Source organism: Bos javanicus, chromosome 2, assembly GCF_032452875.1.
Source record: "Bos javanicus breed banteng chromosome 2, ARS-OSU_banteng_1.0, whole genome shotgun sequence".
Classification (NCBI taxonomy): Eukaryota; Metazoa; Chordata; class Mammalia; order Artiodactyla; family Bovidae; genus Bos; species Bos javanicus.
Genome location: NC_083869.1, coordinates 37,113,592 through 37,130,368, shown reverse-complemented (window position 1 = coordinate 37,130,368; position 16,777 = coordinate 37,113,592). Strand labels below are relative to the sequence as shown.

At 34.6% G+C, this 16,777-nt stretch overlaps 1 protein-coding gene across 24 annotated transcripts in view; it reads right to left on the bottom strand.

Annotated features, from left to right (window-relative positions):
• Positions 1–314: 314 nt before the first annotated feature.
• The window catches only part of BAZ2B (bromodomain adjacent to zinc finger domain 2B), a 336,353-nt gene continuing 319,890 nt past the window's right edge, over positions 315–16,777 (bottom strand). For all 24 annotated transcript variants that reach the window (XM_061395981.1, XM_061396001.1, XM_061395906.1 and 21 more), the window contains 4 exons: positions 15,108–15,254; positions 5,952–6,214; positions 5,569–5,712; positions 315–1,789 (listed from right to left, as the gene is read on the bottom strand). In XM_061395981.1, coding sequence (XP_061251965.1) covers positions 1,636–1,789; positions 5,569–5,712; positions 5,952–6,214; positions 15,108–15,254 — 708 coding nt within the window. In that variant the 3' untranslated portion in view covers positions 315–1,635. The remainder of the gene's footprint in view (positions 1,790–5,568; positions 5,713–5,951; positions 6,215–15,107; positions 15,255–16,777) is intronic.

The window sequence follows — 16,777 nt, the reverse complement described above, 5'->3', positions numbered from 1 at the left end:
CATGACTTATTAGATGAATTTATATGATCAATTTTTCTTGACAACTGGGTTGTACGTTTACAATAGAGACATTTCACCTATCAGAACAAGACCGTACAAAATATTCTAACCTTTTTGTATGGAAAGTGTGAAATAAACAATACAACGTGGTCCAGAGAGGTCCAGAGACCAGTGAAAGTCACGTTATGTTAAGACCACCTTCCTCCACCCCACCCCGTGTTCTGCTGCTCCTTTATGATTCTGTAAAAAGCAGATTCAATTAACTAGTTTTTTTTTTTTAATATTTCCAAGTTCATTAAGAAAAACTAAAAAACTAGTTTGTAAAAGTTTTTATTGTATCCGTGCCACACATAGTAGTGAAAAATAACACTCCTAAAAAAAAGAATGCTACCTTTTCCACAACATTTTATTTTAAATAAAACTTCAAGTACTCTTACATAGGTACAAAAAAATTCTGATCTATTTGCCTCCAACAGGCCACCACAACACACAGTAGATAAAACACAGTGGTTACAAATGTCTTGTAAATTTATTTCTGAGGCAAGGCAAATGGGAGGGAAATGTTTCTATGAAAAAATACTGTGTGTGTAGGAAATTGTCACAATTTTATTCCACATGGATACAAATGATTATACTTTAATTTAGGCCCTGGTGGCTTAAAATTATATAACAAAATAGAAAAAATGGAAAACTAATATCCCCTACACCCTGTTTCAAAGGCAGGCACTACCAAGATCAAGGAGACGCCACAGTGTTGGTAGAGGATAATTACTGTACAAGCTGTATAGCTGTAATTACCTTCAGACTAAAATAAAATGCTACAATCCTTCTAAGGCATAAACAATAATGTCTGCAAACAATATATACACATAATACATATTTAAAACAAGACTTAATATAAACAATAATGAACAGTATATACATGTCAATTTTTCTTCACTGTTTTGAAATACAATTTAACTACACAAGTGATGCAGCAACATATATATATATATATATGTATATATATATAAATGTACTTGTAACTCTACAGTAAAGTTTATTTTTGGTGCTTTTATAGCACATCAGTGTAAACAGTTTAACTTGGCTTTGTTTTATATTTTAAAACATTCCTTGTTGTATTTTCAAGATTTAAAGCAATTTTTCTAGTTCTTCCTTTTCACAGAAAACGAAGATTCTGGATGTGGTTTAATCATAAATAATTCATAAAATTAAATACATTCACTAAAAAATAAACTACAAAGTAAAAAAATGAAAAATAGATATTTATTGAGAGGGAAAGAACCATTTCCCATGTTAGAGCTCTGGTGTTGAATATTCAGTGCGATTTGATATATTTTAATTGCTATTGCACTATAACACCCTTTCCTTTGAAAATTCTTTGGGTGTGCTTCCCTGTTCTACCTAAATTAGCTGATAAATCACACAAACCCATAACCAAGGGCCTTGGTTGTTGTAGGAGTGAAGCCTTTAAAAACGGTATCATTCTTCTGATACTTTTTTTTTCGTGATACTTATTTTAAGGGAAAAAAAGTCATTATGTATGTGCCTTGCACATGTGTGTAAATACAGTTCACATTGCTGGTCTCATTCATCCTTATTTAAAAGGGAAAAAAAGAAAAGATTATTATAACTTCAGCTCACTTTGAAAGTATCTGTCCACTTTTTTTCAAAATACTTTCTCATACTGTGGCCAGCTCTGCCTATATCAGAATCATCTTCATTAAATGTTTCACAGTTGTCAAAAACAAGCCTGACATCTAGAGCAAAAGTTTCAAGGTTTGGGTACCTGGAAGAAAACACACGATTAGAGATTGCTTTTGTAGGCTGGTTTCATTCTGCAGACAAAGAAAGAGGTAATAAAAGATAAAATGTAAAACTGAAAGCAAAAAGAAAAAAATAGGGTAACTGCTTTTAAACTGATATAAAACACATTATACCATCTTATAAATGGGACATTTAAAAAACTGCATGTATTCTGAATGTACAGAATTTAAAGGCAGGTTAAATGCAGAACAGACTTCTCTTGAAGATCATGATATATTTCAACAAACTAGCATTTTTCTTACACCAAATTCCTGTTCAACCTGTATCACAATTCTGTTACTGGATTCACTCCAATCGATTTATTAACTCTGACCAACCGTATCACTTGTAGTGCCCTATTATTCACGTTCAAAAATATTTAGCTGCAGTAAAAAGAATATAAATGCTTCCTATGTACTACGAACATGACATCTGCCCTGTAGCTTTTACATAGATCCCAGGGTTGGTCCCTCTGTTTAAACCTTGCTCCTTTCCCATTTTTCTTCTCTCTTCAGATATACTCTTGCTCAAACACTAGAGTATGATGATCCAAAACAAGCAAAAAAAGCACGTGCTGTCTCTTTATTGGAGATAGCATTAGGAACCGCCTTTCAATGAAAAGCACTCAGTGCTTTCTTGGGTAGGATAATCCCAGTTCTCTTTCCCTGTAAGAATCCAGAGAAGAGAACTGAAAGGTGCATGAATATGCCTAAACTTATTAGTAAAGAAGGAGTAGTGCCTTTCAAGCCAAACCAAGCCAAAGCAATAGTATACTGCTGCTGCTGCTAAATCGCTTCAGTCGTGTCCTACTCTGTGCAAGCCCACCAGGCTTCCCAGTCCCTGGAATTCTCTAGGCAAGAACGCTGGAGTGGGTTGCCATTTCCTTCTCCAATGCATGAAAGTGAAAAAATAAAGTGAAGTTGCTCAGTTGTGTCCGACTCCTAGCGACCCCATGGACTGCAGCCTACCAAGACCTTCCGTCCATGGGATTTTCCAGGCAAGAGTACTGCAGTGGGGTGCCATGGCCTTCTCCAATAGTATACTGCTACTGCTGCTGCTAAGTCGCTTCAGTCGTGTCCGACTCCGTGCGACCCCATAGACGGCAGCCCACCAGGCTCCCCCGTCCCTGGGATTCTCCAGGCAAGAACACTGGAGTGGGTTGCCATTTCCTTCTCCAATGCAGGAAAGTGAAAAGTGAAAGTGAAGCCGCTCAGTCCTGTCCGACCCTCCAGCGACCCCATGGACTTCAGCCTTCCAGGCTCCTCCATCCATAGGACTTTCCAGGCAAGAGTACTGGAGTGGGGTGACATTGCCTTCTCCGAATAGTATACTAGTTGGATACTAAAATAATTTACCCATTAGAAATACATATGGAGCACACACTGAAGCTCTGAGACCTGGTAAAAGTGGAATTATTTATTTGATGAAATACCTTTTACAGGCTTTTCACTTCTACCTTCTAATTAGTGCAACAATGAAAGAGAAAAATTTCTTTATCTGTAATGAGTTCACAGAGCTGTCAGCCCTATGTAACCTCATCTATTTTCCAGTTCTTCTAGGAATTATTATTTTTTAAATTGAGGTGAAATTCACATAACATCAAATTAACCATTTAAAGTAGATAATTAAGGTATTTAGCACACTCAAAACATTGTACTACCTAGGTCCCAGAACATTGTCATCACCCCAAAAGGAACCTCTTAATCCGTTAAGCATATACTCTATGCCTTCCTATCCCTAGCCCCTGGCAACCATCAACCCTTCCTTTTGTCTCTATACATTTACCTATTCTGGACATTTTACATAAATGCAATCAGGTAACATGTGTGGGAATAATTTTTATAAAATATTTTAAAGTTACCTTGAGAAATATTTCTCTCTTTATACTGTTCCTTACTACAAGAAAAGGTTAATGATTAATGCTAGAGAGACAAATCCAGGAGAAAATTCTAGGTGAGATTCTAGTGAAGTAAGTGCAATTACCACACCTGGGCCCTTCTTTTCTGAAAGGAAGGGGCAGGCTATGGAACCCAGAAAGATTCATTACAGTAAGGTACTTCCTCCCTCTGTTCTCTAAGTTTTTTTAGTTTAAAAATTGAAATATTATATGAGTTTGAGTCCCTGCTCATTACTTTGGGTTTCGTAAAACAACTCAAAGTTGGAAGAGCCTGCATTCTCTGAATTTTGCCTCCCATTTGGCTGACATCACAAACAAGATTATAAAGAACTGCTTCTCTCTGCTTGCCTCTGCTGTGACCTCATGCATTCACCAGGACCCATTCTCAAAAAGGAGCTTTGATTTTGCAGATCTTCTGGTAATTCTGTGTTGATATATAAGCCTGTTTATTTTGAGGTTTAGGTTCACCCTCTATCCAGGAACTGGAGAATTATGGAAGGTAAAGTCAGGAATTAAACACTGGCAAGATTTTCCTGCATAAGTTTCTGTCCTGGTCATGATGACTATAAAGTCCATGCTACCCTCCTTTTGAGTATTTTGATAGAGAAAGCAAAAGAACTAGTTCATATATAGACAGAAGTTTCTGCTATTTGGATTGTATTCGAATCAATAGTTTTAATGTTTTCTGAGTCAGAGCAGAAATTAAAAAAAATAATTCCCTTTGGAAATTAAAAAAAATTTCCCTTTGGAAATTAAAAAAAATAATAAAGTGAAATGGATATAATTCTTTAAAAAACTGACAGTTCAGCCTCCAGAGAAATAAACTAGTCATTTGGTCAATCTCGTAAATAATTTGATACATATAAGACAGTCACTGATCTTTATTAGTTAAGTTCTATGCAACTCTTCTAAATTGAGTGTAGATTATAGGCTGCAGAGATTTTAACCAAAAGAATATCCAGGAAGAATATAATAATGCAATTAAATATATTTTATAGTTTTTTAAAATATAAATTTCCTTCCTTCTCCATATTTTTTAATGACTTTGCTTGAAGTGATGGGCATAGCCTATATACTAAGCTAAACTGGTATGGAGGATTAAAGGGAGCAGGCAGCATGGAGAATGTAGTAGCACAGCTCCTGGCCATTGATGCGAAGAGTGCTTTTGTGTGGGCTTGTTTTGTAAGCAAACAGCCTTATTCTTGTGGCTCCAAAATGTCTAGAACTAGTGTCCAATGTCCAGAACCAACTAAATGCCACTATCTAAGAGCTGCTACTCTGGCAGAAGTCTGAGGCAATCTAGCAAAGATCATTAACTGTGGCCAGAAGTCATTTTTCTCTTTGGATAGGATCACAAAGATAATAGGGTAGAGAAGAGCAGATAATAATATTCTTCCACATTTAATAAACACATTTTCAGTATTCTCCAACAACCCACAATAAGACTTTTAATATTTAACATTTCCAGTCATCTTCTATCTCTTAACTGTAATAATCTGAAAATTATTACAGGGTCAATTTTCATTAAAGCCACACGAGATAGCGTCAATGTTCCACTGATATACAATACAAGCTCTAGGTTACATGTTATTTACTTTGGAGGTTTTCTTGATACTTTTCCTTACCTTCCAGGCTGGGTTTAGTGCCCTTCCAATGTCAGAAGGCTTTATCGCACAGCTTTTTAAATATTTAAATAATTTTAATTGATTTGTCTTACATACTCTGCTACCCTGACCAAACATACACACCCCTCCAAAGGCAGAGCCTATGTCTTTGTTGTTAATTAATGTATTTTTGGCTCACTAGAAAAGTACCCAGCATATATCAAGCATTCAATGGATATCGAACTGAAATGATTTACTTACTGTCCACTACTTAATTTCTCTCTAATTGTGGAAAAATCCATAGGCTTCTTAATAACTTTCTTATAACCAGGAACAAGTTTCAAGTTTACAGGAAGTAGAAAAGGCCATGCATCCTCATGAGTTTCCATTTCAGTAAGGATCATACTAAAGAAAATAATGTCTGAAATCAGTATCTATGCTTTAGAAACATCTATTTTTATTAAAAATTTAGCTTTCCAATCTTTCAAGTAAAAAATGCAAATTAACTTCTTTAAAAATATACACTATAGACTTTCATTTCCTATTTATACAAACTGTCAAAAAGTTGTCTTACTATAGTAGGTGATTTCTAAGCAAATAAAATGGAAAGCTAAATATATAGTACATGAGAAATGAAATAATACCTGCAAAGAGCTAGGTCCTTGGAGTCATCTCTTTTAGGTTTCTTAACAGAAGTGAAACTTTCTTGCTTCGATATGTTAATAGAACTGTTTTCCTCCATTTTTCTTTTTTTCAGGTCTTTGACCCCTCTTTTCAGCGAACTGCTTGTTGATGCAGAGTCTTCATCTTCAGTATCCCCTGTTAAAGTCACTTTCTTGCCTTTTTTTGACTCACTCTTTTTTCCTTTGACATGAAGTTTTTTGATTTTTAGGGTTTGACCACTTGCCTTTAATTTAAAAAAAAGGAAATGAGGTGTAAGAAAAATAACTGTCGAGAGGCCTTTTATTATTTTATGTTATGAAAGTCTGACAGGGCAAACAAAAAGAATATTATCTCTGATCTAGAAGGCTGATAATTTCAACAGAGATCTATGAATTTTTTTTCCTCCTATAATATGAGGCAAAAACTCTAATAAAGCATGAACAATTTATTTGAGGAGTTCTTAAAATCTGATGATGTTGATCGCATGGTAAGCAATCTTTGGTACTACAGAACTTAGAGCAGCACTGTTTCTTAGTCTAGGTCACTAACAGCATGACTTTAAAGATACAAAGTACTACTTTTTTGAGCACAATATAATTAACAACAAAGATGAATATAAACAAAAATACAGATCTTATTAATAAGCAAGTTAAAGAGATAATTTAAAAGCTAGACCAAAACAAGGAAAATAGCTCATGAAGTGTTAAACAGAGAAGTCCTTTGTAAGCAATCAAATATACTGGAAATTGATACTTCTTTCTACTAATAGATAAAGAAAAAAGACATTTTCTACAAGGATAGAGTTCTACAAAGTTGTGGTTACCAGGTGTGAACAAAGCAGAGGCGAAGGAAGAGAAAAAAAATGTTGATATTTGAGGAAAACAATGAAGAAATAGTATAAAAGAGATTATATTTGGAATCAAACAACATGAATTGTAGCTATGGCTCTGTCAGTTACTAGCTATGGAACTTTGTACAAAAATATCTGTGAGTCCCCATTATCTCACTTGTAAAATAAAAAAGACATGCCACACAATTGGTAAAGTCATTCTAGCTCCAAAATTGTATGAAAAAAAAAAACAAAACAAAAAGCTCAACATGACCTTATGCAGTCTAACTACAATTTGCAGGCAGCACACTGATAAAATGATTAAACTCCTTCCTACCCCTCAATTTAGAAATAGGGAAATAAATCTGTATTTTCAGACTTAACTGTTACAATAAATATAATAGATCATTGACGAATATCAGTGCAAAGATACTGGTAATGTATGGCTTTTGTTTTAATTTTCCAGGATAGTTTGTCCTCTTTTAGAAAACGATAGCCTCTCTTAACCAGATAATTAAGAAATTGTAGACTTAAAACTTAAGAGTCAGATATCAATCTAGCGATAGTTTAAAGCTAGTTGTATTCTTGGGATGAATTTGGCTGAAAAACATTTTTCTGGAGTACTTCATATCAATTTCTTTGAGAATTTCAGGACCTCTTCTACCATTATTTTGAAAAATAGCTTTTAATCAAGCAATTAAAAGTATTTGGTTCTCTATTGGTAAGGTAAAAGTATAATTAAAGAGATATTTTAATTGGCTAAAATAATAAGACAAACCATAAATCTAACACCTTCCCCATACTGTATCAAAGAATCACTACCTCTTGAAACTGGAATAAATTAAAATGTTTTACTAAGTCTCTTCTGCATTTAATTTATTCATTTTTATTCACTAAAATCTGATTATTTTGAGTTTTAATATTATGCCCTGAAAGTTTTCAGCACTAGAAAAACAGAACAAGAAAACTTAATTCATGAGGAAAAGGTCTGTTTAATGAAGATTAAGTTAGATTGAGTAACTGTGTTACTTAAAAAGAGAAAAAGCTCAGGAATAATTTCTAGTTCCTATGTGAACTAAAATATTACTTGGGATCATATATTAACAAATTAATACTCATAGTAAGAAAACATGAAATTTAAATCCACAGAAATAAAAGACTCGTGATGTTTTAAAAAGACAATGGACCCTCTCTATTTCTTTGATAAATGATGTTTATCACGCTTATCTCACTGGATTACGCACACACATATACTTTTACAAGCAGCTTTTATACAGAGCCTCTATTACCAGATGTCTGTGTTCTTGCACAGACTCCCCACCTTCCCCACCCTTTCTATCTTATTGGAGTCCAAATCCAAAGAGAAACTTCAGTAAGTCTTAAGCAGAATCTATCAGATTACACACATAGAAGGGCTCATTTCTGTTATGTTTGTGTAATTATATATCAGAAGTTGTGAACTGGTGGTTCACAGACTATAAACATCCCACAGAATGTGTTGTGGTTTGGCTCATAATGCTTATATAAATTCTGAATTTGTTGCCAATATTTAACATTTGCAAGAATATGCATAAAATCCATAATCTTGAAATACTAGTCGATCCTGGAACACTGGGCCCACATGTCTACATGATAACAATTTGCCAGAGTTGAGTGATGACTGTTGCATAAAAATAGGGGCACGACTTGACTTTCCTATTTGCTATAGTCCTGCCTGATGCTTTTGTGTTATTTGGCTTTTTAGGGACTGGAATTTAGAATTTCTTATTTGTGTATATGATTGTGTATAAATATGTATATACACACACACAAGTCTTTAATTCTGTGACAGAGAGAATACATATATATATATTTTTTAATTTAATTTTATTTTTAAACTTTACATAATTGTATTAGTTTTGCCAAATATCAAAATGAATCCGCCACAGGTATACATGTGTTATATATCTTTAATATAGTGAATGTATGTGTGTGTGTATATAAATATATATATGAACATTGGTATGAAAACACATATACACAGAGTAAAAACACTTAGTCACAATGATGTATGCAGAAATAGCCATTTGAGAGCAAATTGGAGAGTATAAATATTTGAAAATAACTGAATTACTGGAAAGATTTTTAAAACCTTAACTTAAAAAATCTATCTATATATATATCAAAATCAAATGGTTATAGTATTTCTATTGCTATAAGAAGCATGGGCTTCCTGGTGGATCATATGGTAAAGAATCTTTCTGGAATGCAGGAGACCTGGGTTCAATCCCTGGGTCAGGAAGATCCCATGGAGAAGGGAATGGCTACTCACTCCAGTACTCTTGCCTGGAGAGTTCCATGGACAGAGGAGCCTGGTGGGGTTGCAAAGAGTTGGACATGACTGGGCGACTAACATCTAATACATCACTTTTAAAAAAACAATAGAAAGGGAATTCACTGGTGGTCCAATGGTTAAGACTCTGTGCTTTGCTGTGGGCCTGGGTGCAATCCTTGGCTGGGGAACTAAGATTCCACAAGCCTCACAACATGGCCAAGAAACAAACAAAAAACCCCAAAACAAAACAGGGCAGAGACTTAGAAAGCTGCATTTACATAGAAGTGCTTGGATAGGATTATAGACCTCTAGTCTGGTACTGAAATGACAGACACCAGAATGCTAATTTAAGCAAACTGACAGAAAACAAAACATCCTATAGCCTACCAGATGGTACCCCCAGGCCTGAAAACACTGATTTGTTAGTAATTCACAAAGTAGTAGAGAAACTTTAACTTGACAGTTTGAAACTAAAAGATAATTTATGTACAACCAGTGAAGATTATTATTAAACTACATTTAACTCTATATGACAAAAATGATAAAGCAACGAGAAATAAAAAAGCAATTATTAGTGAATACCATGCCATGTGCAACTTCTGCTATTTTGTAAATATAAAATATAATATATAAATATAAAATATAATAAAGTATGAATATGAATGTATCACAGAATTTTCTGAAGTTATAAAAACCTTCAAACACACAAGCATATCTGATCCTCACAAATCCCCACAAAGCAGATACAATTCCATTTTATAGATATAACTTTGAAGTAAAGAAAAGTAATATTTATAGATCTAGGAGATGAGAAAAACCAGCAAAGGAGACTGAAAAGGAGCAAAGTCAGGAAGAACACCAGATGAGTATGGTATCCTAGAAGATAAGTGAAGACAGGATATCAAGGAGGAGGGAAAGTTCCACTTTATCCAATGTAAATACTAAGTTAGATGATCTGAGCAGTAGTCACTGGACTGAGCAATGTGGAAATCATTTGTGGGCACTGTAAGAGCAATTTTGGAGAAGTCATGGAGGTAAAAATATGACTGGAATGAGTTTAAGAGTAAATTGGAGGAGAGAAATTGGAGAGAACCATAACAAAACTTTTCAACAAAGGGAAGGGGAGAAATTGGGGAAGTGAATCAAGGGAGAAGTAAGGCTAAAAGAGAGTTTAGCTTTTGTAAGATGGGAGAAACTGTATCATGTTAGTAGTCTGATGAGAAAGAACTCAGTGCAGGAGTAGAAACTGATGATGCAGGAGAACACAGAACTGCTGGAGGTGTTCCTCATTCTCCTAAGGGGGTGAGATGGGGATGGGATCTGAAGCACAAGTTGGGTAACTGGCTTAGTTAGGGGCACAAGCGGTTCATGGCAACAGGACGGAAGGTAGAGGATGCTAGCCCAGATACAGAAAGTATGGTAGGTGTGATGGATTCTTGTGATATTTTCTTCTGATGGCTTCCATTTTCATAGTGAAATGAGAGTAACATCATCAGCTGAGACTGAGAATAGAGGAGACAGTAAATTATCAGGCACCATTAAAGGCCCTCTTAGCCTTAAATTTAAAAGGCTGGGTGTTTTCTCCAGTCACATCAAGACACCTTTGTATCTGAATATTAAGTTACTAGAGAAGTCAGAGAATTGGATTAACCAGAATGATGGTTTTACCAAGTGAGAGAGAGGTACAGAAACTAAGGGTAGATACTGTGATTATAGGAACAAAAAGAAGACATGAAGGTGGAGAGGGACAGTGAGAAGGTCTTAAGATAAATGAACTGAAGGTCCTGATGAGATCAAAGAATTATTGGAGTAGGAGTGCTAGACAGAGTGAATGGGAAAGAAAGGAGGCAGTGGATAGATGGACATTAGAAACTGAGTTTATGAAGAGGTGGCAATTACTGGTAATAAGTCAAGAGATGAAACATGGAAGAGAGTGAGACAAAGAAAACCTAACAGGGAGTCTGCGCCTCAATACATTCTAACCCTTTCACACTTACACTGTAACTCTAAAACTCATCTCTTTCTACTCTATCATATTGCTTCCCCTTAATCAATCAGTATGAGAGTTCACAGGTTTCCAATTTATATGTGACTGGAAAGTGACTTCCCAGGTGGTGCTAGTGGTAAAGAATGCCTGCCAATGCAGGAGACTTAAGAGACATGGGTTCAATTTCTGGGCTGGAAAGAACCCCTGGAGGAGGGCATGGTATTTTTGCCTGGAGAATCCCATGGACAGAGGAGATTGGTGGACTACAGTCCACAGGGTCACACGGAGTCGGACATGATTGAAGCAACTTAGCACACACATGGAAAGTGACTTAATATACATATGCTTAATACCGTATGACCAAGCAATTCTACTCTTAGGTATATAACCAAAAAAAGTGGAAACATATTCATACAGAAACTTGTATATGACTATTTCTAGCAGCATTACTGATAAAAGTCAAAATGTAGAAACAACGCAAACGTCTATCAACTGAACAGATAAACAAAATGTAGTCTCTATCCATATAATGGATATAATATAAATATATATATAATAAATATATCCATATTATCTGACTTTAAAATGAAGTGCTGAAACATATATGAACCTTGACGATATTACGCTAAGTGAAAGAAAAAGGCCACATATTGTATGATTTAATATATCTATGATGACCAGAATTGGCAAATTCATAGAGATAGGAAGTAGATTGGTTGCCAAAGGCTGAGAAGGGGAATTGGAAGTGAATGCTAATGGGTATTAGGATTCTTTAAGCGGCTCATGAAGATGTTCTGGAATTTGATAGTGGTGATGACTGTACAACTTTGTGAATATGTTATACATCACTGAATTGCACACTTTAAAGTGAATTTTATCGTATATGAATTGTATCTCAAAAATCCACATAAAATGCTTCATTTTGACTGGCAGTTTAAAACTTATTAATACTACTAAAAAATACTAAAATGTATATGGAATCACAAAAGACCCAGAATTACCAAAGCAATCCTGAGGAAAAAAGAAGAAAGCTGGAGGTAAAACCTTTCCAGCCTTCATAAAATACTATTAGGTTGGTGCAAAGGTAATTGTGGTTTTGGCATTGTTGAAATTTGCTGTTTGATACTGCAGTACATTCTTAATTAATGTGTTATGTTATATATCATTTTAATGTGCATTTCTTGCTTTTTTTTTGTTAATGACTTATTACTTACTGTTTATTTTATATTTATTTTGGACTACGGAAATGATGCTAGACAAAAAGCAAATTTTAGCTATTTTCTTATTTGAGTTCAAAATGGGTTATAAAGCAGTGCAGACAACTTGCAACATCAGCAACACATTCAGCTCAGGAACTACTAATGAACATACAGTGCATTGGCAGTGCAGGAAGTTTTGCAAAAACACAAAAGCCTTGAAGATGAGGGGTGTAATGGCCAGCTACTGGACGTTGACAATGAACAATTGAGAGCAAACATCAGAGCTGATCTGCTTACAACTACACGAGAAGTTTGCAGAAGAACTCAACATCTACCATTCTATGGTCATTCTGCATTTGAAGCAAATTGGAAAGGTGAAAAAAGCTCGGTAAGTGGGTGCCTCATGAGCTGACTGAAAATCAAAAAAATTTAAAGTGTCGTCTTCTCTTATTCTATGCAACAACAACAAACCATTTCTCAATCAGATTGTGACATGTGACAGAAAGTGGATTTTACAGGACAACTAGTGACGACCAGTTCACCAAAGTCCGAAGCAAGTCCCAAAGCCAAACTTGCAACAAAAAAAGGTCGTGGTCACTGTTTGGTGGTGTCTGATTCACTATAGCTTTCTGAATCCCGGCTAAATCATTATATCTTGAAGTATGCTTAGCAAATCAATGAGATGCACCGAAACTGTAACACTCGCAGCTGGCATTGGTCAACAGAAAGGGTCCATTCTTCTCCACGACAACGCCCAACCACACGTCACACAACCAACACTTCAAAAGTTGAATGAATTGGGCTACAAAGTTTTGCCTCATCTTCCATTTTCACCTGATCTCTTACAACCAACTACTACTTCTTCAAGCATCTCTTGACAACTGTGTGCAGGGTAAATGCTTCCACAACCAGCAGGAGGCAGAAAATGCTTTTCCAGAGTTTGTCGAATCCTGAAGCACAGATTTTTACACTACAGGTATAAACCAACTTATTTCTTGTTGGCAAAATGTGTTGATTGTAATGATTCCTATTTTGATGAATAAAGATGTGTTTGAACCTAGTTATAATGATTTAAAATTCACAGTCAAAACATAATTACTTTTGCACCAACCTAATACAAAGCTACAGTAATCAAAACTGTGGTATTAGCACAAAGACATATAGATCAAGGGAACAGAACAGAGAGCCGAGAAATAAACCCATACACCTACAGTCAATTAATCTACAACAAAAGAGGCAAGAATATACAATGGAGAAAGAATAGTTTCTTCAGTAATTGGTGTTGGAAAAGCTGGACAGCTACAAGTAATCAATGAAATCAGAACACTCCCTCACACCATATATAAAAATAAACTCAAAATAGTTTCAGACCTACATATAAGACATGACACATAAAACTAGAAGAGAACATACACAAAACATTCTTGGACACAAATCATAGCAATATTTTCTTAGTCCAGTTTTCCAAGGCAAAAGAAAAAAAAGCAATAATCAGTCAGTGTCACTGTTAGTTGCTCAGTCGTGTCTGACTCTTTGCGACCCTATGGACTGTAGCTTGCCAGGCTCCTCCGTCCATGGCATTCTCCAAGCAAGAACACTGGAGTGGGTTGCCATTTCCTTCTCCAGGGGATCTTCCTAACCCAAGGATCAAACCCCACTCTCCCTCATTGCTGGCAGACTTTTTACCATCTGAGCCACCAGGGAAGCCTTAAAAGCACAAATAAATGCGACTTAATCAAACTTAAAAAAGCTTTTCCACAGCAAAGGAAAACAACAACAAAACAAAAAGACCTACCAGACTGGGAGAAAATATTTGCAAACAATATTAACTGACAACGGGTTAATAACCAAAGTACACAAACAGCTCAACTCACACATACAACTCAATATCAAAAACACAAACAACCCAGTCAAAAAATGGGCAGAAGACCTAAATAGATATTTTCCAAATAAGACATACACAGATGGCTAACAGGCATGTGAAAAGATGGTCAGTTTAACTAATTATTAGAAAAACATACATCAAAACCACAATGAGGCATTACCTCATACCAGTTAGAATGGCTATCATCAAAAAGTCTACACATAATAAGTGCTGGAGAGGGTGTGGAGAAAAGGGAACCCTCTTACTCTGTTGATGAGAATGTAAATTGGTATAGCTACTATGGAAAAGAGTATGAAGGTTCCTTAAAAAAAATAATAGAGCTGCCATATGATCCAGCTATCCCACTCCTGGGCATAAACCTGGAAAAGATGAAAACTCTTAGTTCAATAAGATGCACGTACCCTAATGTTCATAGCAGCACTATTTACAATAGTCAAGACACCACACAAACAATTCAAGTGCACATCAAACAGACAACTGGTTTGAGAGGATGTGGTATACATACATATCAGACTGTTACTCAGCCATAAAAGAGAATGAAATATTGCCATTTGCAGCAACATGGATAAACCTAGAAATTATTATACTAAGTGAAGTCAGACAAATATTTTATCACTTATATGTGGAATCTAAAAAATAATACAAATGAATCTTACAAGAAATAGACTTACAGGCATAGAAAACAAACTTGTGGTTACCAAAGAAGAAAGATAGAGGGGGAACGATAAATTAGGGGTACAGGATTAACAGATACAAACTACTATACATAAAACAGATAAGCAACAAGGATTTACTGTTTAGCAAAGGAAGTATATTCAAAATCTCCTAATAAGCTATAATGGAAAGTAACTTGAAAAAAATACATATGTAACTGAATCACTTTGCTGTATAATAAAAAAAAATAAGTTTTAGGTCAGTCGTACCTTAGCAATGCAAGCTGGACAAAACCAATCCCCATCTGGTATAGTTGTAATCTTGGGTCTATGGCAGTATGTATGACAGCCTTTGTCACAGCCATCACAAAGGAGGAGCAGTTCTTCATTATCTCCCTTTCGACATATCTGGCAGTACTATAATACATGAAAAATCATTTAAAGTTAAGACTCTGCTATGAATCGTAGTTATTGGGATATTAAACACACCATAATTCCTAATTCATATTAGTAATGAACATTCCGCTTGCTAACAAATAAACAGTAGCCATACACATCTATGTATCTCTCGTTACACAGATATGGACCACATGACAGGGTGAGCAGTTCAATTGGGGTAAATGCACATTTCAAGTACACTGCAAAGAACAAAGCTAGAGGTTGAATGCCTGCACACACTTCAGAAGCATGTACACATTAACATATGAAATAATTAACATGACATTAGAGCACATAAAGCAATGAATAGCCTTAATACATGGCACTTTAATTTTTTAATATATTTCATTGTTTGCTTATCTTAGCATCCTCATGATATCCTAAGAAAGAAATAAGTAAGAGTTAGAGTAATTTTTAAGGTCAAAATTAGGAAACTTGTAGATTCAGAATAGTAAATAATAATAATAAGATGTTCCTATATTTTGACTATGTCTAAACCAGGAAACTTCAAAAATCAACCCAAATCAAACATGTGTCACAAATGTAGAAAATGGATCCTACAAAATGAATTCTAAGGGAAAAAAACTGTTACAATAAATTAAAGAATTTAGAGGTCATTATTTACTTTCTAGGAGTAAAAATAATTTCTTCTCTGTGGAAAAACTTCTAATACCATTAAGAATTTTTAAATCTATAGAGAGAAGATTTTTTTCTCACGCACACATATTCTGTATAACAAGTTTCACAAAGGAAAGAAGGATGATTAGACAAGTAAAAACTTCAAAGATGGCTTTAAAAAACAGTAAGTACTAACATTATATTTTGACATTTAATGTTTATTTCCAGTAGCAGTAGAAAATGTCCTGTAATCAATATTCTAAATCTGAAAACATTACTATTTTTCAATTTAAAATAATTAAAACATTTAAATTTTATAGCATTTATACTCATTTTAAGTTATGTATTTAAATACTCTTAAAACCAAAAAAGCTTAATTGTTCAAATTCAATTTGTTTAATTTCAAGAAAACATTAAATCTTAATCTGGGAAGGTCCAAAATAGTCTTTCATAACTCAACATGCACACCAATGATAGCTTAAGAATCTTACCAAAACAGCAGATACATGCTATTCACCTTAATAAATAGCTATCAAATATATGTAATATACACATAATACTAAAATTGGCATGGGTACTAGAAGAGAAAGCAGTAGAGTTTAATATTCTGACAGTATTTATTTTATGACCTTTCCTAATAACCACATCACTAAATACTTTAATATGGTGCTATTTCTCCATATCTGAGTTATTTCTTTAAAACTTCTATTATAAGAATATTCATTGAGAAATAACATTTTGAAGGCTATATTTAATTCCCTATAATGACAAAATTTAAAAATCAGGTTCATGAACATTAAGTAAATTCTCACAATCTTCTACAATAGATAGGTAAAAATACTAAAAAATCCATCTTACATCTCACATTTATGACTTTAAAATTC